A 23604-nucleotide genomic window follows, 5' to 3' on the forward strand; every position below is an offset into this window, starting at 1 on the left:
CTATGGCATTGCTCGCCTTGCAGCGATGAGAGTGATTGCTATCAAGTGATGTTGGAAGCTGTTCTTTTTGACTGCGACCCGCTGGCGACCAGCTCCAGCGACGGCGAGTTACGGACAAATTCGCTGTGGTCACGGTCGTCTAGGAATATCTCACAGGCGCATGCAGGGTGGAAGGTCAACGGGCCGGGGGCGAGAGCGAGAATAACGTTCGGGTTGCCGAGTTGCATGAGCAGTTTTGATCGTACCACGGCGAGGAGAGCCTGGATGATCATGGGGGCGCCTAGAATGAGACAGCGTTCATGACCACATGGTTTATGGACACCATGGTGTGACTAACTTGGACAGTGTTGCCTGGTCGCCAGATGAAAATTATAAAATTCGTAAATTGAGTATTACAATTACCAGAGCTTTAAAAATCGCATAACTTGGTGTATATACTAAGTAGCCTATGAGCATTCCATTTCAATAATAATCTATCAGTTTAATTTTCGTGTCATAACCCCTTTAAGGGTTTTACAGCAACTGAAAACATCTAGCCAAATGGCACAACGGAAGGGGACATGCTTGTTAATGCAGCACATACTGCCACAATCTTATCTAGACCAGTGGCATTGCCACTGCGCACAACAAGCAGTTCAACTGGTATGGTGCTTTTCAAGATCCTATACTTGCGCCGCACCAAACCAATCACGCGCTCGACATGTATATGTACATTCGCAAGGTTTCGCGTGGCCTCTATTGCACAAGGTGCCAGCTGCGCTTTGCCCCTTGTAAACGCGGGAATCTCAAGTCCTGCACAGTGCACACCTACTGCATCGGATATAGTGAATCCTCTGTCGGCCAAGACAGAATCTCCTGGCAAAAGGTTGTCAAGCACCCCACACTGCTCTGTGAGGTGCTTGTCGCTCGTCCTCCCCCCCCCCCCCCCCCAACCCTTTGAAATGAAAGTAATTTTCCCTTGTGGTGCAATCCCAATGAGATACTTGACTGTGTTGTGGTGTTTGTAGCTCGACCATATGAGTGCTCTTGCATGAAGAGACGATGGGCGATCTATAAACACCTCAAAACAGTCAAGGATCACGGCCACCCGAGTCCCAAACGTTCGTCGGAACGCCATAGGCATGCTCTTTCTCAGGACATCTCGGCCGGGCCACTTGACAGCCTTTGGTAGCTTGAGGTAGGCCGCATCCAACCACTTGTCTACAATCCGCGTGACTGTGGACTGTGACACTTGAAACCTGTAGATATGTATTAAAAGTGTGGTGTTAAAAGGTGTTCAGCCCTAAACAAAATGCAAAACCAACTACCAAGTTGCTTGGTAAATTATCTAAGATTGAAGATTGCAAAAAGCATTGCTGCTAATTAATACCTGTACGCTAAATCCTGCAGCGGGAGGTTCAGGCGCAGGCGAACCAAGAACACGATCATCTCTTGAAATTTGCTCAAAGAATTCCGTTCACTGTGTTGCACGCTGCCTTGCAGCAACTGGAAGAGCCCAAGCAGGAGTGCGAAGCTTGGCAGCCCAGTGTAAAATGGCACCATGCCTTTGTCCTTTTGGAAAGAAGTCTCATCCAGACGATGTACACTCAGCTGCACCTAGGTCTGACATGAGGTGTCGAGACTCTGCTTCCAAGAGCTCTATGGAGGCCACGGTCAGGTCTGTAGTCTGGCCAAAATCCTGCACGTCTGAAAGTTTAGGGCATGGTTTCAGCATGTGTAAGAGATGAGAAATACAGCTTCACTTTTTTTATCAGTGAGACGAGAAATTAACACTCGTAGCCCTCCTTCTCAAGAAAGGGCTCCGAAATGTTGCATACCAGTAGCTGTGGCAGAACACTGAGAGGTCCCCTCTATGCTTCCAGCTTCCATGGGACACGCACCACTGGAAACTTGACTGTCCATGAAACCTGTAAAGATTAGCAATTTCAAAGAATAAATATAGGCAACTGTTATCTAGTCATTCAATTTGCCACACGCTGAGTCCACATGCTTTTAAAGCAGGTGCTGACGCAACCAGAGGTCGGTATTTTCGAAATGTTGCATACCAGTAGCTGTGGCAGAACACTGAGAGGTCCCCTCCATGCTTCCAGCTTCCATGGAACACGCACCACTGGAAACTTGACTGTCCATGAAATCTGTAAAGATTAGCAATTTCAAAGAATAAATATAGACAACTGTTATCTACAGCATTTCAATTTGCCACACGCTGAGTCTAGTCAACAGCCAGTGCTACAAGCACATGCTTTTAAAGCAGCTGCTGACGCAACCGGAGGTCGGTATTTTAGGTCGCTCACCCTCACCTTCAGAGCTACACTCACCCTCACCATCACTCACACACTCATGCCCTCACGCACTTGCGGCCCTCACTCACCCTCACACTCATGAGTTTTTGGGGTTCAGGAACTCTCCCTCACCTCACCTGTCAAGATGAAAGTGAGTGAGGGCCCTCATGACTGAGGCTTGCCCAGGTATGGCAGCTTTTGGCCCAACTCAGCGAAAGGTTTGCACCAATTCTGGTGGACGACATGCTCATCGCAGCCAGCATACTTGACCCGCAGCAGAAGCTGCGAGTCTTCCAGCCGACATTTGCGCAAGGCCCGTGTAAAGGCAGAAGCAGAATACTGCAAAATCGTGAGGCGATGCGATACGGCTCCGCTTTCGTCCGTTTTGTTTTGCCAGGGCGGAAAGTTCCCTTTGTCAAAGGTTGCAAGTGCCCTTCATGGGGTGTTGAACATGCTCATCACATGAGTCCGAACAGTCGCTTACAAGCTCTGTTGGCTGTCGGTCAACCGCTCAACGCCTCCACTGCTTTTCAGGTCCCAAAAATGGGAAAGGGAGAGGCTGTGTTCAAAATCGTACCGAAATAGATTCGAGCTACTCCAGCAGGTCGTGTCACGAGATGACACAGAGCGACGCTGGACACGGGTAGATTTTCGGACGCAAAGGTAGAAAACCCCTACCCTGGAGTAAAATTGAGTAAATTCTGGAACACAGCTAAGGATATGAGGGCCCGGCAGAACGGATGGATAGCATTGGCAGGTGGCGTATGACATTGAGTATGACGTGCACTGAGGTCACCAAAAAGCAAAAGAACAAGGAGGAAAATTGTGATGTTGGCTCGGTGGTGCTTAAACAGAGATTGAACTGACGCAGACGCGTCCGATTACCACGGTTTTTGACGGAGTCATGTCGCCTCACAAGAGAAGAGTCTTCAAGTCGCATGATTGGTCACCTCTCGATTTGATGCACCTGGGTCACACCATGCAAACATGGCCAGATATTAGGAGCTTTGGGAACAATTTCAGGGTAGCCAGGTCAACTACATACCCATGCTGCAATCCCCTCTGGAAATGTGGTCTTCATCTGGAAGTGCTGGCTTGTTCTGAGCATCTGCTTCGCATTCTTCAGTTGGTGCTCTCCCATTCTTGGCTCTGGACTGCACTCTGCTGTGCCTATGACAGAGAATTCCTTCTGTAATGTATGCCTCTTTTTTCTTTTTTATGTGCTAAATGCATTACTTTTTTGGTGCCCGAGATATAAGGCACCAATTTTTTAAGTATAAATGATAAAAACAGCTATCCCAACTTAAACCTACCTAGCAGTCAGAGCTGCTTCATCAGCTGGCTTGCCGTACCCAAGTTTCAGACTCGGGGCCCAGTCGGGGTCGGTGTCACTCATTACATAAGCAGGGCGCCCTTAAAGTATGAATGAAACGGTAATTAACATGAACAAAACGAAGTTCTCTTCAGAAAACAAAAGGTATTTTACGAAAGTAGTTTTTGGTTACCTGAAATGAATTAGTGATCCCCGCAGACCCCGTAATGAGTAGCAGACTTGTTGATGTCCGCTCGCCGGATTCGCCGGAACCACTCGGCCCTTCTCTTGGATGTAAAGGCTACCATCTTCTCACACTGGTTTGTCACCACTTTAGGAATTAGGAAAAAGCTCACTTTCGAAGATTTTTCGTCGGCAGGATTTTTCCGCGTGCGGTTAGAGCACCCTACCACGACACAGTTCACCATTGTTCAACCGGGTACTACGGTGCTTAGAGGTCGCAAAAAAATAAACGGGCAGCCGCCAATGCTTCTTTTTTTTCTTCTTCTCTGTCTAATGAACTGCCGTCAAAGAAATGCCTTCAACAATATGAAATTACCGCCGAGGAAAGCCAGCCAAGCCGCGCGCCTAAACTACCGTACCACAGCCGCAGAAACAAAAACTCGCAAAACGCGACCTCGAAGATGGCGGCGCGACAGTGGCGCTCCCTGGCAAACCCGAATTGGGACCGGACATTTCATCGAACGCCGTTTCGTCGAACGCCGTTTCAGCGAAGCCGTTTCATCGAATGCCGTTTCATCGAACGCCGTTTCATCGAACACCGTCTCATCGAAGCCGTTTCATTGAACGCCGTTTTATCGAACGCCGTTTTATCGAGCGCCGTCTTATCGAACGCCAGGGTGGCATTCCCGCTTCCTGAAGCTGGTCGGAGGTGCCCATCCCGGGTTCCGGAAGTTTTTTGACTTGCATCGCCGCAGAACATCAACTTACGGAAGACAAACTGAAGGCGATGCTGAGTTCCCAAGAGCCTCCTCGCCAGAAGGACATAGCGGCAAGAAATGAGAAGGTCCGCCTTTTTTATGAGAACCGACGGAGCCTGACTGTGGGGGACTTTTTGGGAGCAATTGCTCATCGTTTAAAACGGTGAATGGCTGTCGCACGAACACATGAACCCCCGAAAGTTTTCAAATAAAAATTGAAGTGACGTACTTACTTTTTACTTCATTGAGTCTTAGAACTAAAAAAAAACAATGTTTCGTTGTAGTTCCATAAGTAGCACCTCAGCTTTATCTACTGCAAGCTTCGGGCAGTAAAAAAGTATCAATAGAACGACATGAAAGGCTAGGAGGCTCACATGGCTAAGGTTGTTGCGCCTGCGCAAAACCTAAGTCGCCTTCTGGCCTCCATGAGTTGGAGTGCGCTCTTACCGGGAGTGTGACTTTTTATTTATTTGTTACAATATACCCTCAAGGCCCATCGGGTAATACAGAGGGGGGAACAGATAAGCACAATATGAAAAACAAACATAAAAATATCGGTACAAACATCCTCATGGGTTTCTTGCATCAACATAAATTGTAACGGCTACAAGTTTGGACATTAAAAAACCTGACGGTGAAATGGGTGAATGACACGAAAATGCACTCGATCCGTGCGTAAAAGAGCACCTTTCACACTTTTTGTATAAAATACATTCGATGAAACGGCCGTCAGCGATTCGATGGAACGGCGTTCGATGAAACGGCGTTTGATGAAACGTCCATTTTTTCGATGAAACGGCGTTCGACGAAACGGCGTTCGATGAAATGTCCGGGAACCAAATCGAATATGCACATTCAGTGAATACCACCTATAGTACCGTCTGATTGTGTCATAAATTAAGAAAAACCGGCTTCCTACTGGAGTGGTAATTTTGATTCTATGGCTTTTAACCTTGTCACATGAACCTTTTTTAGATAATTTGTATAAAAAAGTCCCGAGTATTTTCCAACTAAACAAGCTTTGTGCAGTATGGCCATAGTAGCTTTGCGCCATAAAGCCCGTAATCAACAAGCCTTTATGTGCGCTTTGCCACCCTTTGTAGTTACCCGACGTTGACAGTGCGCTCGGGAAAAGAATACAAAGAAATTGCGAAAAACAAAATGGTGCTGTAGTAGTACCAAATGAGAAGATTGAGGAGGGAGATGTTTGAGCACACACTCATGGACAAAATAAACAGCAACAAACAGCTAAAGCATTTTTATGCAAAATGTGCGGGTGGCACCACCTGAAGACAGATCCCCGCAGGGGGCACCTGTGAGAGCAGGTGTTTGGAGAGTGGCGTCTCCACGGACCCCGAGCCATGCGGGTTCGCCCGCCCACGTCTGGCTGTGCGTGGCTTTCCCGTGTCCGAGGAAAAGGTTGATTGATTGATTGGGTTTTAGTGGCGCAAAAGCACCTAAGGCTATAATGCGTCAAGTACATAAACTATTGCCGGGAGAGGGTTAAGGAGAAGAAAGAGCTTTAGTAGCAGATGATAGGATAAAACAATGGACATGACCTATGTATAAGTGTAAAAGGAATGGACATGAGTTCAAAACAGTAAAATCACAGTCGGTGTAGAAAGCCGATTGCTTTGAGAAAGTTAAAAACACAAGAGTGTGGTATGAGGGGTTGATCGCCAAGTAAAATCATCAGATGTAGGGAAGTATGCTCTTTGTAAAGCTGTGAAAAGTGGTTACGGCGTTCTAGGCCATACGCATTGCATTCAATTAAAATATGAAGTATAGTCAAAGGACAATGGCAATGTTCGCACTGTGGGGCATCTTCACCCCGCAAAAGATGCCCATGCGTGAGCCGTGTATGGCCAATCCTTAGACGGCAGAGTACCACCTCGTAGAATCGTTCACGGTGCCGAGCACTCTCCCATTCCTTCAAGAGTTGTTTCACCATATGCAACTTATTGTTTATCTCATATCCCACTCATGTTGCCATCTCTGTAGTATGCAATGTCTAACCACCTTGTGATAATCCTTGTGGGGAATTTCTTTAAGGTGCACAATTTGTGTGGCCGCAGAGTGCGCAGCTTGATCTGCCTCCTCATTACCCGGGATGCCAACATGACTTGGCACCCAGCAGAACACAATATCACATTTGTTTTTGATCGCACAGATTATTTTACTCTGCAGGTGTGAAACCAACGGGTTTGTGGGAATATTCAGGGAAACAAGGGCTTTCAATGAGCTTAAAGAGTCTGAGTACACTATGGAGCGACGTAGCCTCTTCTCAACGATATGTTCAACAGCAAGAAGTAGACCATGCAACTCTGCCGTTAAAATTGTGGCAAAGGGGTTCAGTCTTTTTACCTTGGAAACAGATGGTCCAATCATTGCTCAGCCTACAAACGATTCAGTTTTAGTACCATCTGTATAAAAGCTTGTGTAGTGCTGATAGTGGCTCTGTAGTTCGAAGAACTCTTGCCTCAGCACTTCGTCCGGAGTGTCTTTCTTGCTGTGTTTTGTCAGTGTAAAGTCACAATGGACGAGGGAGTAATCCCAAGGAGCTACAGTGTTTCTGTGCTGTGTCACGCAGGGTTTGGGCTCCAGACCAAAGAGTTCTGCTGCTGTAGTATTTCTCAAGGCAAAAGGAGGAACAAAACTTGGCTTATTTTGGAAAGTCCTTTGAAACCTAATTTTTACAACAGAATCATGAGCAGGATGGAGAGGAACAGACCTTACTCGGAGTGAATACATAAATCCTAGAGCAAAGCGTCTTTTCTCAAGAGAGACCTCATTGGCCTCCGCATAAAGGCTGGGAACCGGGGAGGTGCGGAATGCTCCGATAGACAGCCGTAGCCCCTGATTATGAATAGGGTCTAACATCTTCAATGCTGATGCTTTAGCTGAGCCATACACAAAGCTGCCATAATCTAGACGGGAGCGAACCACTGAACGATAAATGCGTAAAAGGCACAGTCTATCAGAACCCCAAGATTGATGAGACAATACTTTTAGGATATTAAGTGATTTTGTGCATTTCAACTTCAACTGCTTAATGTGAGAAACAAAAGATAATTTTGAATCAAACAGAAGACCTAAAAACTTGTGTTCACTCTTCACAGCTATAGGCAGTCCATAAATGGTTAATGAAGGATATTGAAAAATTCCTCGCCGGCGAGAAAAGCATACACACACAGTTTTTTCTGTGGAAAACCTGAAACCGTTGGTATCAGCCCAGTTCGTCAATTTTTTGATTGCCAGTTGAACTCTCCTTTCACATATGGAGCGGTTACATGATGATACTGAAACTTGGATGTTATCAACATAAATAGAGTATTGAACTGAAGGAGGTATTACTCGGGCAATGGAGTTTATTTTTATAATGAAAAGAGTGACACTAAGTACACCACCCTGGGGCACACCATTTTCCTGTACAAAATCCCGAGAGAAAGTTGTTCCAAGTTTCACACGAAATGAGCGGCACTCTAAATAGCTTTTAATGATGCCGAACATTCTCCCGCAAATACCGATGTTGATGAGGTCTTGCAGGATTCCAAATCGCCAGGCAGTATCATAAGCCTTCTCCAGATCAAAGAACACAGAAAGGCAGTGCTGTTTGTTCACAAATACCTCTCTCACGGCTGTCTCGAAGCGAACCAGGTGGTCCACTGTGGATCGTGCCGACCGAAAGCCGCGTTGATACCCGTCTAGAATTTTGCGAGTTTCAAGATAATGCATAAGCCTCCTGTTAATTATTCGTTCCAGAGTTTTTGATAGACAGCTAGTCAATGCAATAGGCCTATAACTAGAAGCACTAGAAGGATCCTTTCCTGGTTTAAGCAAGGGTACTACAAAGGCCACCTTCCAAGAAGTTGGAACGTGGCCTTCAGACCAAATTCTATTGAAAAGACCCAGGTAAAAATCCAGTCCAGCTGGACTGGATTATGGAACAGGTTTTATTTCCATTTCCAGCTGGAAAACTGTAGGAATTTCCAGCTGGAATTTCTTTAATTTCAAGCTGGTTCCAGTTAAAGTTCCAGCTGGTTCCAGCTACATTTCCAGCTGGTTCTAGCTACACTTCCAGCTGGTTCCAGCTACATTTCCAGCTGGTTCTAGCTACACTTCCAGCTGGTTCCAGCTACATTTCCAGCTGGTTCTAGCTACACTTCCAGCTGGTTCCAGCTACATTTCCAGCTGGTTCTAGCTACACTTCCAGCTGCCTCTAGCTACACTTCCAGCTGGTTCCAGCTACATTTCCAGCTGAACCCACTTACATTTTCAGCTGGATTCAGCTGTCTACATTTCCAACTCGACCGCCGTTTCCAGCTTGGCCAAGTTGTATGCACATATTTTGGAGCTTTAGAGTTCCCAGATCAATACTTTGTGCATGTAGATAGAGTCAATCAAAGCCATTGTTACTTTTCATATTTATTGCAACCATCAGCTCTCATGACGTCTATGATGAGCCACCTCATGGTCCTAGGGGCAGTCTTTCCTTCGCGCATCTTGAATTTTTTCGCTCAGGATCGCGTTCATGTTCTTTAGGGCCTCCGTGACGTCAATCTTCTTCTTTTCACCCCAGTACCTCAAGGTGTCTGCAATATTAAGTCGAAACAAACTTCACTAGTTACGACTGATTCATAGAAAACAGATGAAGCTTAATTACCTGCCACTACCGAGATTTTCTCCGGGGTCAGCTGCTTTCGAGCCAGGTCCCCCAGGTGCCGCTTAGTGGGGCCCACGGCCCCGCTGAGTGTCCTTTGCTGAAGCACCTTCTTGCCCAAATACCTTGTGCGGCATCCTTTATGACAATGGTGGGCTTCTTATTTTTGTCAATTTTTTTAGCGCACTCCATCGAAATATAATGCCCCCTTGTCAGGTGGAACTGCAAAAAGGGAATAACCTCAATGTCAGACAAAAAAGTAGCCGTCAAGTGTTTGTACACTGCGAGGTTTGGAGATACTGGTTCACACTGTAGGTGACCAATTTAGCCAGGGCCGTACGTAACTGAGGCTTCAGGAAACATACATTACACGAGGTTTGAAGCACACTAAGTTTACATAAAATATCGAGAACCTATTATTTTTTTTAGGAAGGTGGTAAAGCTGGGCAAGTTGGCACTGGTTGAACATGATGAAAAAAATAGCGCACAAAAAGACTACGACAAGGAAAGGAACGGAACACTGCTTGTTTGTCTCCTGTGTTCCGTTCCTGTCCTTGTCTTTTTGTGCGCTAATTTTTCATCATATTCTTGTTTAGGAAGTTTATGAAAACAACCTATACAAAGGTTTCAATACGGGTATCCACAAAGGAGCAGCATACAATTACAAAAATTGCTATAAAAGGTGTTCTTAAAAAAATTTTTCTATGAAATGTGAAAGGCTCTCCTCTCCACATCCTTGCAAACAAAAAGTCTCGAGGTACACCTAAGCACTTCTTATGAGTTGCGAATGTGAAAGCATGAATGTCGTTCTTGCGCGCGCCCTCGTGAAGTGGCTGCGTCGTGCTGACATCGGCTGCGCTGCCAGCATGCCTGTAAAAGGAATCTGTTCGCTTACAGGCATGCTGGCAGCGCAGCGCTATGGGGTGGCGCTTGTTGAAATTGATGCGCAACGGCCCCATCTCTGAGATTTTGGCTTCATTTCGCTGCCGTTTTGTGTAGCTTTTTGCGCGGCTTCAAAGCTAGAGGACTTCAGATTGTGGCTTCACTTGGGAGAGGGGAATTTACGGCTTCAAAGCTGATGATGTCGGCTTCCTCCATGGGACAGTTAATGCTTTCGCATTAATACGAATGCTAAAGTTGGACAATGAAGAGACTTACACGTCCATCCATGCAGGCTGCAAAGTCTTCTGGCTGTGCTGGTTGATCATCCGGCACCGGCGAGTCAGCTTGTTCAGCATGTTGCAGTTCGTCTGTCGATTCGAAAATTATTGAATTATCTCAAGGAAGGCTTTATCAATTAAGTATCTGAACAGTTTTGTGGTCGTCGGAAGATTTGATTAGTTACCTCCAATGTCCATGGCTGCTACAGCTGGCACTTGTTTGGCTTGGATACATAGAGAAAAAGATGAATACAAAAATTCTTGATTTGCTGCACTGGAGAACAAGTCAAGAGCAAATGAATTCAACAATCTTTTTGTCGAGCAAGATAAATGATTAGCTAACCGGCACTCGCACGCTCTTGTGGCACCTCAAGCAACTGCCTTGGGTGTTGCCTGGCTTGCCCTGCTGCATCTGCCTTGCTGGAGCTCGTCTGTGCTTGCGACATCCCGGGCAGCTGCCTGGCTTGCCCTGCCGCATCAACTTTACTTAAGCTGGCAACCTGGATGTCGCTGCCACCTAGTATTCACATATAGTGATGTAAACCATTGCACTATGCAGGGGTGAGACAGGTGAAACAGGTTTTGGAGCAATTTTTCGAGCAGAAAAATCTGGATTTTGGAGCAGCTTAGGAGCACAAAATTTTCCTTTTGAAGCACCAGTTTATGCATTTTGGAGCAACTTCAGAGCAGAAAAGTCTGTAGTTTGGAGCAGATTAGGAGCAGAAAATGTTAGAGCAGCTTATCAGATATTAAAATCATAAAAGATCTGATATAAATCTCATAAATCAGATTTTTCTTTTTTTAATCATTATTTTTGTCCACCGTGGTTCCAATAAGTCATCAGCGCCAATATGCACCGATAAAAAATAAAATAAAAGCGCAAAAGGCAAACGAGAGTTTTATGCACATAGATGAGGACAGGGAACACAGGCTTGCAGCACATTTAGGTGGGCATCAGATACCTCAAGCTTATACGAACTGGTGCCAAAGCGCAATTGTAGTGCAAAACTTTTTAAAGCGTTGATTCAAGAGCATGAACAGGGAAGTATGGTTTACAACAACCAGACGTCAATTGGACGCTCGTAGAAAGCATGTGCAGATAGAAAAAAGACTCCCCACAAAAGTGAGTCTCAAGGTAAATAGTGAATTGGTAGAAAATCTATGAGCACCACATGCACGCTAAATATCTGACCTATTTATTCGATTGCTCACGCACTGGAAGCACGTGTGTGATACTCACGGCGAAGTCCATTTTGACGAGATTACGGACACGAATGAACAATTACACAATGGAGGCACTCAATAGCACTTTTTAGAAAAGGTTTACTTTCAAAACGAAAAGAATACTTATGTTTGCTCATCTTGATAGCCTGTGCATCATACCTCCCACGGCCAGACAGCGAGATCGCGTGACAGCGCACCGTTAGCATGCAGTCACAAATGACACCGGAAAGCAGTAGGAAAATCGGGAAAAGATTACGTATCATAGGTATAGAAGGGTACTACAGCTTAAATCTTTAAATACGGTGGTTTCTTGCACCACCCTGAACCCGTGCCGTGTACTTTACTACGACAAGATTGAATGTTGCCAACCAAGCTCTGGTTTTCGCTAAATCTAGCGTCGCCGCAAACTTTTTTTTTGGTTACTTTGGTGCAGTGTGGCACAATTTCGACCGATTTTGCGGTTTTGGCGCAACTAGGCGCAGAAAATTGGGTTTGTATCAAAACGGCGCAATTAGTGCAGATGTCACACTTCTTATACGACTTGAATTTCTCTAGCTCAGGGTGAAGTAGCAAAGAGAGAAGTATCAGTACTTTCTTAAGCTCATAAGTAGTTAGTTTAACATACTGGTCAACATCAGCCATTGCACCACGAAAAACATTTCTTATACAATACCTTGATGTTGACGAACTATTTGCTCCAGCACAGGTTGAACTGGAAGGAAAAAAAGTTGCATAATTACATTTCTACCTTATAAATGCATATTTATAATTCGAACACTGCTTAAGAATATAACTTTTTTATCTATCAGCTACCAAACCAAACAAAGCAGAATGCCAGTAGCACTGTAGACACCTCCACTATTTACGGTAATCAGTCCGGCAAGCACATACTTGCAACTGTAGCGAGCCAGAAAATGCGCTTACCAGACTCACCAACACAGCAATTAACGCGCCCTTAGACACTTTTATAGAAAGAAATATACTGTGAATCTATTGCAATGACTTTAACAAATTGTCTTTTTTTTTGCTTAAAGCACAAATTTATACATTCCTGTCTTGGATGCCAAAGCAACTAGAAAACTAACTCGTCATGTTCATGTTCAGATATGCTTATGTGTATGGCTGATTATCCAATGGCTAAAATGCTGAACATTGATTCCATATATTTCACACATATGGGCCGTGCACATATGTCACAATGAAGAGGTGTATGTATACTCGTGCAGGACAGGTACTTACGAAAAAATAACCTTGAGTCGACGGTTGCCTCAAGGTAGGCAATCCTCTCGCGGAGTAGACCCACTTCTTGTTGAGAGAGTTCATATTTTTTTTGCCAGTGTTTGGCATCCCTGCTTGCCATTTTCACCTGCATTTTGGCCTGGCTTGCAGGGATGACTTCCTCGTGAGAGTCTGACGTCTCGATGGAAATCTTCTTGGCCTGCCATTTTAAAAAAGTGCATATGTTAGCACCAGTTGTCGGCAAGGATTTTGTTGGAAAGGTGGATAAATAAGCACTCTTCCTGTTCAATTTAATGCATTACCAGCATTCATTGCTTAGCTTTCACTCAGATTAGTGTAATACTTTTGCCACAAAAAAAAAGAAACAACTAATATACTTACTCCATGCTTGCCAGACACGTTGGAAGCTCCTGCCGCCGTGTTCTCCTTCCTGGAGTGCTTAAGATGTTGTATGAGGATGTTGTCAAACTGTTGTTTTCTTGCCACTGCTTGGTGTGACCTCTTTTTCTTCAATTCCTTGATATAAAAAGTAGGTAGAATGTTAATAGACCATAAAAAAATGCGAGGTTCACCATTTTAAAGAATAAATTTCTATTTGGCAACATGCCGCTCATAAAATCAGGAGTGCGGGGCTTGTCTCTTGTTTGTCACCGTACGTCCTGTCCTCCACACAAAGTTCGGTAGTGCATCAAAAGCACATTCATAGCCTGCGTTTCCATGCTAATAAGGCCCAGCCAAAACTATCATGGTCCTGATGGGAGCGTGCTGGTTTTGGCGGTGCAAACAAAAACAAATTGTGCACTTGTTGAACAAAAAGTTACTTTACATATAGCTTCAGGCTAAAATGCAGTTTTCTACATTGCTTCAAAAGTGGAAGGCTCACTTGTTTGTCCCTCGTCCTCTGTACCCCCAAATCATCTTCCTCTTCACTTTTGTCAGAGTCATTCAGGCGAGGAATCTTGACTCTTGTAATCTCTCTTTGGCGATTGAGCTCGGCTTCAGTCTCTGCGACAAGGGCAAGTATGCGAAAGAAACATTAATATATGACTCTTACTAGTAATGAACGATTTTAAGTCAGCCAAAAAAGAGCTCAGAGTATGTAGAATATAAGAAATGTTTCATCAGCTGTGTGACATGCCCAAAGATGATTTTCTGACACTCTCCAGGTGATAATTGTGTCACAAACCACAATTGTGTGTTAAAAAAAAAGAAAAAGCTTATAAACCACTGTGTCCAGCAACCCTTTGTAAATTTGATATTTTTCTTAAAGCTGGCAATTACAGGTCGTGTTTACTAAGGCTTCGTCATTGTAAGAGAATTTTCCCTCCCTTATACCAACTTCTAAGTTGGTAAGTTCTAAGAAACTCACACGGTACCCGTGTGAGTTTCAGGAACATTCGGCGTAGATTGTTCGGCACGCAAAACATTCGTACTTCGATCTTCTCGAAATTGCAAAAATACTAAATTGGAAACAAAAAAACAAACAAAAAAAGACGCGCTGCTCTTGGGAATTGAACCGTGCGGCTTTTTGCGCGGAGCACGAAAGCCAAGCACGGTAGTCGCTCGGCCATGCACGCGCTGCACTTTCGACAAAAAAAAATTAATAAATAAAAGACGCGCCGTTTCCAGGAATTGAAACCGGGGCCTCCGCACGAAAGCGAAGCACGCTAGCCACTCGGCCACGCAGGAGCTCGCTTCGAACGCCGTTAGCACATGCACGTTCGTGCACGCACATTCTGGCCCATTCACGCACGTGGTTCGCTCACGCACGTTTAGGCATATTAACGTATGCGCGCAGAGATGGTGTAAAATAACTTTAGAATGTAGCACATGTACGTCATACAACAGATGCCAAGACCGCGATGCCATCGGCGTCGGGCTGTGAAAGGTGACACGCTCTATACACATACCTGCTATACATGAATAAAAATATACGTACGTGCCAGCAGGAGAATTTGGATAGGATAGTTTCCTGTGTTGCTTGGTTCTGCCTCGTCCAGCCAGAAACACGTGTAAATTTTTTTGCTGTTAAAGTCCCTTTCGTTCTTAGGCTTAAAATTCTGAATGTCAGAACAGGGGACAGTGTGAAAGCGGTTGTCGTTGTCATCCACGAACCGGGCAAGTGCGTACATTCTGGTCTTGGAACTGCTCTCAAAAGATTAAAAACTACTGTAGAAATCAACGATCAACTGTAGAAATCAGTCGCAAAAGCGGCGCTTGCTCACGTGCGAATCAACAGTGGAACGAGCTGTGCGGATTGGATTTGGATTGAAATGAATGTTGTCTCGGGCTTCGGCTTTGCGTTTGTAAAAACAAAAACACGATTTGATAATGTATTTCAGTGCCACAATATTTCGCGATTCCGAACGCTATGCTCCAAAACAATTTAAAAAATCGGCGGATTATATTATTTTTGTTTTTCTAGGCTTCTGTTAATATATATTTTTATCATTATTTTGAAAGCAAAGTGTGTTAAGTCGATTGAGACAAGTGGCCTTACAAGTTACAACATTGTAAACAAGATGGCCGCATGACAAGACGCGCAAGACGGAACAGTGATGGCGGTGGGAGTGTAGTACAAAAACGTTTGCGTTTGTCAACTCCGCTAATACGGGGCAGTTTTATGAAATTATGTTTGCCAACGCCGCTGATGCAGGGCAGTTTTCCGAAACGAATGCTCCTAAACAGGCAGTGAAACGCAAGATTTATTTGGAGCCTAATGGCGGCAAAATTCCAAGATCCACCCTGTCTCGTTTGCTACGAGATTCTCACAACACGACTGAAGTTTCCACGGAAAATCGAGCATCACTGGATGAATGTGTTCCTCCAGCGCGTGACATACCGTCGACGGCACCTTTGACTCCTGAGCCGCAGGAGAACTTAGACGATTCGGCTACTCTGGACGAAGCCTCTGCGAATCATCCTGTGGACGCACAAGATGATCCAAATGAAGACCATGTTTTTGAGGATCTAGGAGAATGGTTTCGAAAAAACCAAGAACGGTTCAGTGTTCCCTTCATTCCTTCTGGCCCCTTAACCCTGGGGGATGCCTTCATGATGGTCATGGACTATGCGTTGACAATAGGCCTGTCATACTCGGATACAGAGCAGTTGCTTAAGCTAGTCAACAAACTTGTGCAAGCTAAGGCTTTTCCCGAAAGCAAGTATTTGTTTCAGAAGTTTTGTGGAATAAGTATGTCAGAAATTACATTTCACTTCTACTGCCCTCACTGCATGACGATCGTTGCGAAATGTTCTGGAGAACTTTCCAAAAGGAAGAATGTAAACGTCAAGTGCTCCATCTGTGAGCAGCATTACAGAGGACCACAACTCGTCAGAGATGGCTGTTTTTTCGTAAGCATGCCAGTAGAGAAGCAGCTAGCATCACTTCTTGCCAGCAAGAAAGTCAGTTCAGCTTTACATACAAACCTGAACAAAATCGCATCAGAACCTTCGAACGTGTCCATGAATGACATAACTGATGGTGCACTGTATCGCAAGAAAAGACAAGATTTGGGTATGGCAGACATAGACTTCACAGTGACGGTCAACTCGGATGGCAGCCCCATGTTTAAATCCTCCAAATATTCCATTTGGCCCGTTCAACTTAGTATCAACGAGCTGCCACCACTGCTCCGTTTTAACAATGTGCTGATGCCAGTACTTTGGTATGGGGCAACCAAGCCCAACATGACCATGCTGCTCCAAGCTTTTGCCGATGGACTGCAAACTCTGAACAATGGCGGGATTAACTGGAAGACTGAGGATGAAGTAGTTCATTCAAAGGTAAGGAGCTATATTACTGCCCTGCCAATTGCATTCAAATCTTACTGAAACAATGACTTTCACAGTGTTATAATGGTAACATACTTATCAACACATACAGGTGTTCTGCATTTGCTGTTGTGCTGACGCTCCTGCGAGGGCTGCTATGCAGGAGTCGACCCAGTACAACGGATACTTTGGATGCAACTGGTGTTACCACCCTGGAGTCTGCGTTGGAGGCAAGTGTCTGGATCATATTTGATCGGAGTGAACACTCCTAGTACTTAGCGGGTGCTGTTCACATGTACTAAGACCCAGTCGCGTCACAAAGGGGGGGGGGGGGTGGGGGGGAGGTCGCGGCGGGCTACTGTCCCGGGTGCCGCTGACCCTCGTGACGCCACTGCTAAGACCACTTATTGAGATAAGAAATTAAGTACTGTGCGCAAAAAGGCGAGGACAACGAGAGTAGAGCAAAGGACGAGCGCCGACTACCACGTGAAGTTATATGAAAAACGGCTCAAACAAGAAAAACACCCCAAAGCCAACACGCGTTGTAACTATTACGGCGTTACGTTAAGGCGTTGGTTCGCTTTGTGGCGTTTTTCTTGTTTGAGCCGTTTTTCAGCGCTCATCCTGTGCTCTACTCTCACTGTCCTCGTCTTTTTGCGCACCGTTCCTAATTTCTTAAGTCATAAACGACTCGCCTTCATCGCCACCTTAATATTGAGAATAGGAAATGCTGTCTTACTTCAGTGTCTAGAGGTCTTTGCAGTGTAATTGTTGACATTTATTATTACACAGCCAACTTAGCATGATTAATTGGAGTTTAATACAACCTTTCACTTGGTTATGAACTTCCCTAATAAAGTATTACAAACCTGCACACTACGCTATCTTGAAGGTAAACACTTTTGAGAGATGCCTGTGTGAAATGTGGATGACTATGAAATGCCCTTCGGGTGCACAGAAGTACTATGTAGAGAAAGGCAAGATGAGTGGAACCAAAAAGTTAAAAATATTTTCCATACAGACGCAGTTTTGTACCTAATAGCATCTCATGCTTGAAGGAAAACTGAAGCGGTTCTGTATTTGAGGGAAAAAACGCTTAAATTGTCTTGATTGAGCCTCCAGGATCACAAATATCGAAATTATTTTTCTTTTTGGTGCACGGAGGCTGCAGAAATTAATTTTCATAGTACCACTGAAGCCCCTCCTCTTAGGTGTGTGACGTCACACTAGGAGTTTTCGGAATATGTTCTCGCGCATTTTCAGAGCCTATCGAAGCTAGGCACGCATACTCTTGTTGTTTTTTTTTCTTTCAGAAAGGTCAGAGACGGGAGATCAGTGCCCAATTGGGCTAGCGCACACCAGCTAGGAAAACGTGGAGCGAAAGCTCGTACTGCAGAACCCAGGGATCGTGGATTCAATCCCCACCCCTGCCCGTTTCGATCTGGATGAGCATCATACCGGCGTGCGGTCGTGTACCACTACTGCGTGGTGCATGTTAAAGATCCCAGGCTAGCGGTTGTACCGCACTGGCTAAATTTCTCATCTACTTCGAGTGACTTGTCACAACTTTGAAATGGCTAACCAACTACACGCTGTCTAAATATCCACACAACAAGGTCAGAGACGTCACGACTGGTATCAGTGTGGGGGAATATACCTTGCAAGCTTGCAGTTGCACGCCCTGCCCACACGAGCGACACATCTTAGCATGACGTCACGACTGGTCGGAGGTTTTTCGTGTTTTCTCATGTTTAGTTACGTCTTCCAGGAAACCGAACGGAACATTCAGATTCACTGGATAAAAATACGCCATAACTCACTTCTCACTCTTTTTTTTCAAGAAGTGTTTTAGTTTTCTTTTAATATGACAATATGTGACATCACAATTTATAAAAATTTCTTGTTTGTTATAGGGACTGTAAAGTACCCGGTGGATGGCGGGCCATCACAGGAAAGAACACACGAGGGCATGATCAAGGACATGGCGGCTGCCTCTGAGCAAGGAACTCGCATACAGGGAGCAAGGGGGTTGTCTCCCTTAGTCAACGTCAAAGGATTTGACATTGTATGGTCGTTTAGTCCCGACTTTATGCATTGTGTACTGCTTGGGGTTGCAAAGCAGCTGACCGAGCTATGGCTCGCAACTCCTGGAGAGTCATACTACATTGGCGAACCAGGAACCATAGCTCTAGTTGACGGCCGACTCTGCAGCATTAGACCGCCACAAATCTTCACCAGACTTCCAAGGTCATTAACACTTAGAAAATATTGGAAAGCTGCAGAGTGGCAACACTGGCTGTTGTATTTCAGTGTGCCTTGCTTACAAGGAATCCTGCCTGAGTGTTTCTTGGAACACTTGTGCCTACTCGTGACAGGCATCTTCAGCTTGCTAAAAGACAAAGTGACACAGGAAGACGTAGATAGGAGCACTGGGTGCTTAGTAGAATTTGTTGTAAAGATGCAGTTTCTTTACACACAACAGCAGATGACTTACAACATACATCAGCTCCTTCACTTGCCGAAGTGTGTTGTAATGTTTGGCCCGCTCTGGGCTCATTCCTGTTTCTCTTTCGAGACCAACATGGGTAGGCTTCTCAAGCTAGCAACTTCTGCAAACGGTGTCCCCATTCAAATCATGTCACGGTTGATGCTGAAGGATAGCATTACTGCATACAAGACTCTGGCAGGTGACGTCACTCTCAGCTGTATTTCTAGAAAAAACAGCACGCCATCACTGAGGAATTTGCCACTGCCATTGGGAAAGCCAAAATCTGTGGGTGAATCTCTGAAGAAGTTTGTTCTTGATTCTGTTGCACACACTGGACCTGCCACAGTTGCAGAGTATGACAGAATGTCAATTCATAATGTTTCCTTCCACAGTAGCAGCTATGAGAGGCAGACAAAAACAGACTGCAGGGGTATCAGACTAGCAGATGGCACATACGCTAAGATAGACCACATCATTGAGGTTGCTGGTGGAGAACTGACATCTGAGCTGTTTATTTCTTCACATGTCTATTATGTGAGCAGCCTCCAAGGTACCCTGCACATCAAGGCTGCAACCAAGCGACCCCAGTATAAACTGTACAAAGTTGACATGACTATGATGCCATGCATATTCATGCAGCTTGAACAAAGAGCGTTTTTCTGCGATCTCGTTAACAGGTATGAGTGGTCTTAAACCTTACGTGAGGCCGTCATAACAATTGTTTTGCTTGCGGTAGCATGGATGTGGATTGTCTCAAGCAGTAGGTGCTGTATGTCAGTGCTTTGTGCAACAAGTGGTTGTGCAACCACCTGTTGCACAAACCCATGCTACCTTTTGTCAACTCATTGCAATGTATAAAAATAAACCTAAAAGTTTTTTTAAGGGAGACTTATTTCGGCTGCTTCGGTTTACATTTCTGCTATTTCTCTGAATTCAATAAATAATTTTACCTGCATATATGTTTATCTCATGTGTCTGTTTTCTGCCTGAATTGTTTTGATTTGCAGAGGATGACTTCATGGGTCATTCATTTGTTAGTAACCCTCATGACACATGAAAGCTACTTGCACAAGAAAGCGATCTACAAGCATTTTTCCGGTTCATGGCCACTTGCCGCGAGATAGTACATTCCAAATAAAATTAAATGGAGGAGAGCACACATTTCTGGTACTAATTTTCTTTGTAGCCCCCTCCTTCCTGCTTCCCTCTGACAAGTTGTTTAGGTTTTCCTTCTGCATTATTCTTTTCCATATTATCACCTGCTTCCTACATGCATTTGTTTTATGTCTGAGAGCGCATACTGGTTGCATTTGCCCAGCAGAATGATGCCTCTGGCACTACCTGTTTAAACATTGAGACCACTAGTGCACTGAGTATTAGTTTTCAGGATATCAAAAGCTTTTATCTTTTGATTGAGAGGACTATACTCGTTTTCACCTCAAGAAAAAAGGAAGTTTTGCGCATTGTTCATACGCTGCGCGAAGTAGTTCTTACAATATTTGCTTGTCAGAGGAAGAAGCCATACTTTTGGTGTTTGAAACGTGTATGTCTTGATAAAATAACATATATCTGATCTAAAATGCACTTACACATATCTTAATTTCTTATAAAGGGGAAAATAGTAATGCTCTGCGAGAAGTTGGACTTTTTTTATTACGGTTCTTGAGGTGAAAACGAGTATAGAGTGCCTGACTTTAGTCCCCAATGCAAATGTGGGATAATATTTCTATCCAGTGGACATGAAACACCTAGTCCAGCTGGACTTGCCACCCCCAATTGGAGATCCAACTGGATCCAGAGATGGACTGCACCCAGTCCAGCTGGGATTAATGCAGCCCAGCTGGACCCATTGCTATTCCAGCTGGAACTGGTCCCAGTCCAGATGGATTCAGTGCTGTTCCAGCTGGAGCTGGTCCCAGTCTGGATGGATCCAGTGCCATTCCAGCTGGAAATGGTCCCAGTCTAGATGGATCCAGTGCCATTCCAGCTGGAACTGGTCATGGTCTAAATGGATCCAGTATCATTCCAGCTGGAACTATTAATTTCCAGCTGGGTTCAACTGGTTCCAGTTTCATTTCCAGCTGGAATCAGTTCCAAATTTTCACCTGGGAAGCTGCATTTGCCTGCTGTTGCGTCATTGTCTCTTGTCTCGTCGGACCCGTGTTGACTTCGAAAGTTGCGGGTGGGCTTGGCTCAGCGATGAAGGCTGGCGCGCTCCGAGAAGGAGTGCCACGGTTGCATTCCGGGCATTGTGAGTCATACCCATTAGGGAATCTCGGCTGAAAGGACACTTGCTCATTGTGTCCGTGCATGGCTGGCGTGGCCACAAAGCCGTTGAGTGGCATCGGGTTTTTGGCATTCGCCTCTCCCTCTGTCCACGAAGTTCTTGGCCGGAAATTGGCCTGGTTCGCTGTCATTGCGAGAGTGCTGCTTTGTTTTCAGTTGCCGGACAGGCCGCACGTTGGGGCGCCAGATGTGGGTTTCCCCTTTTATGGGGGTACCACTTAGAAACACAGAAGGTTCCTTGGGTCCCGATAAAGACGTGTTTATGTGACTTAGATGCCACACGCTTGCCCGACCCTACCGAAAAATCCGGTATAACTTTTCGCTATCCGGATTATGGAACCGGAAATCTATCTGGATTCTATCTGGAGTCTATCTGGAATTTAGGTTTTCAGAAATTATTCCTTTGTCTTCAATCTGGATTTCGGGTTTCCGGTAACAAATTTCCGGTTCCATAATCCGGATAGTGAAAAGTTATGCCGGATTTTTCGGTAGGGGAAGGCCAGCAATGTTGGAGATGACGGCTCTGTCTCTTTTGACAGGATCACCAGTTGGAGTCCGCGCTGCCGCTATTGACAGACTCTCGCTGGGGGAGGCTCTGCTCGACGGAGCCTTCATATCCTTATCTGATCCGCCCCCTCCGTGATACTGTCAATAGCGCCAGCGCGGACTCCGACTGGTGATCCTGTCAAAAGAGACAGCGCTGTCATCTCCAACATTGTTGGCCTTCGGGCAAGCGTGTGGCATCTAAGTCAAATAAACACGTCTTTATCCGGACCCAAGGAACCTTCTGTGTTTCTAAGTGGTACCCCCATAAAAGGGGAAAGCCACAACTTTCTGAGCGTAGCTTGATGACGAGAGTTCGAAGCACTGCTCTTTGGAAGGCGGTGCACTATACCTGTGACTGGTCGCTAGCGAAATACAATAAGCGATCTGTTGCACCACTACTTCTTGAGCCAGAGTTTATGACCTTGCAAGCTAAGTATAAGGACTATACACAATTCTTCACTGATGGTGAAAAAACTCCACACTTTGTCGGTTCGGCTGTATATTCAGAACACTTTGTGAAAGCTCGAAGGCTTCACTCTGTTGCCAGCATTTTTACTGCAGAACTTTATGGCGTGCCCATGATTATTGAATATATATTAGGCAACAATATCAGAAAAGCTATTTTGTTTGTGGACTCCCCGCAGGGGGCGCCTACACCTTTGGTGCTAGGTGCTTGGTGAGTAGCGCCACCACGGACCCCAGCCACGCGGGCCACCATACCCACACGCAGGGGCACCTGCCTTGGTAGGTGCTTGGTGAGTGGCGCCACCGCGAACCCCGAGCCATGTGAGTTTACCCACCCACGCCTGGCTGTGCGTGGCTTAACCCGTGTCCGGGGAAAAGGGGACCCTGGTGGTTGAGCTGAGCCCGGGGTATGTTTGGACCCTTCGGGGCCCCCCGGGCGAGGCAATACACCGCTTCGACCTCTGCTTCTCGTAGACGGGTGTCCTGGCTTGGCCCGACCAGGATGATTCAGTCAGTCGCCTCTTCTACCCTCTTCTTCCTTCTTTCACTTTTCCTCCCACCTCTTTCTCTTTTCTTCTACACTCTCTTCCTTCCTTTTTCACCTTCTTAGGCGGCAAGGGCCAACCTTGAGTGGAAACAGGTCCTGTCCCTGCAACCACACTAGAGTATAGTGCCCGGGCAGCACTGGTAGTGTAATTGTGTCAGCCAAGCCTTTCTTGCTATGGCACATTACCTACCCCCTTGTTGGGCTCCGTGGTGGGCGGTGCACCCGGGCAGTTCAGTGCCCGGGTGCGGTGCACCCGGGCACTGAACTTCCCTTCCCATCTTTATGGGTTCCAAACAAAAAAACACTGATCGGGCCCTGAAAAGGGTCCGCACCGAAGTTAAAGACCATCCTGCACAGCGTATTGAATTTATAAAATTCCCAAAGTTTCTAGTACTTCACTCAGAGGACGAAAAACCACTTGCAAAATTATCCCCCTTTCTCGTATCAAAGGTGCTTGAAGGTATTATTGGAATACATTTTAATGCCAAAAAGATGGCATCAGGTGACCTTCTTGTCGAAACTAATACAAATAAAACAAAGTGAAGCTCTCCTAGCTTCGAACTCCGTCGCAGATTACAAAGTCAGTGTAACACCTCATCGCAAGCTGAACACCGTACAGGGAGTCATCTCTGAGGATGACGTACTTGAAACATCTGAGGCAGAGATCGTTGAGGGCCTCT

At 45.5% G+C, this 23604-nt stretch overlaps 1 protein-coding gene and 2 pseudogenes across 1 annotated transcript; 1 reads left to right on the forward strand and 2 right to left on the reverse strand.

Annotated features, from left to right (window-relative positions):
* Nucleotides 1-1362: 1362 nt before the first annotated feature.
* LOC121045928 lies at nucleotides 1363-4022 on the reverse strand (annotated as a pseudogene).
* A 4924-nt stretch (nucleotides 4023-8946) lies between these two features.
* On the reverse strand, nucleotides 8947-14995 carry LOC120837378 (annotated as a pseudogene).
* A 330-nt stretch (nucleotides 14996-15325) lies between these two features.
* On the forward strand, nucleotides 15326-20099 carry LOC115331780. Its single transcript, XM_029994026.4, has 3 exons — nucleotides 15326-16604; nucleotides 16705-16822; nucleotides 18506-20099. Exons 1-3 carry the CDS (start codon nucleotides 15450-15452, stop codon nucleotides 19771-19773), a joined length of 2541 nt encoding a protein of 846 aa, XP_029849886.3. The 5' UTR covers nucleotides 15326-15449; the 3' UTR covers nucleotides 19774-20099.
* The last annotated feature ends 3505 nt before the right edge of the window (nucleotides 20100-23604 follow it).

Source organism: Ixodes scapularis, unplaced genomic scaffold (assembly GCF_016920785.2).
Source record: "Ixodes scapularis isolate PalLabHiFi unplaced genomic scaffold, ASM1692078v2 PGA_scaffold7__128_contigs__length_106722199, whole genome shotgun sequence".
Classification (NCBI taxonomy): Eukaryota; Metazoa; Arthropoda; class Arachnida; order Ixodida; family Ixodidae; genus Ixodes; species Ixodes scapularis.

Bases quoted from the DNA above. Each gene is read 5' to 3' on its own strand.
- LOC115331780 (XM_029994026.4), top strand. From the start codon at position 15,450: ATGTTTGCCAACGCCGCTGATGCAGGGCAGTTTTCCGAAACGAATGCT. The intron at 16,605-16,704 runs GTAAGGAGCTAT...CAACACATACAG, and splicing joins ATGAAGTAGTTCATTCAAAG to GTGTTCTGCATTTGCTGTTG. The intron at 16,823-18,505 runs GCAAGTGTCTGG...TGTTTGTTATAG, and splicing joins CCCTGGAGTCTGCGTTGGAG to GGACTGTAAAGTACCCGGTG.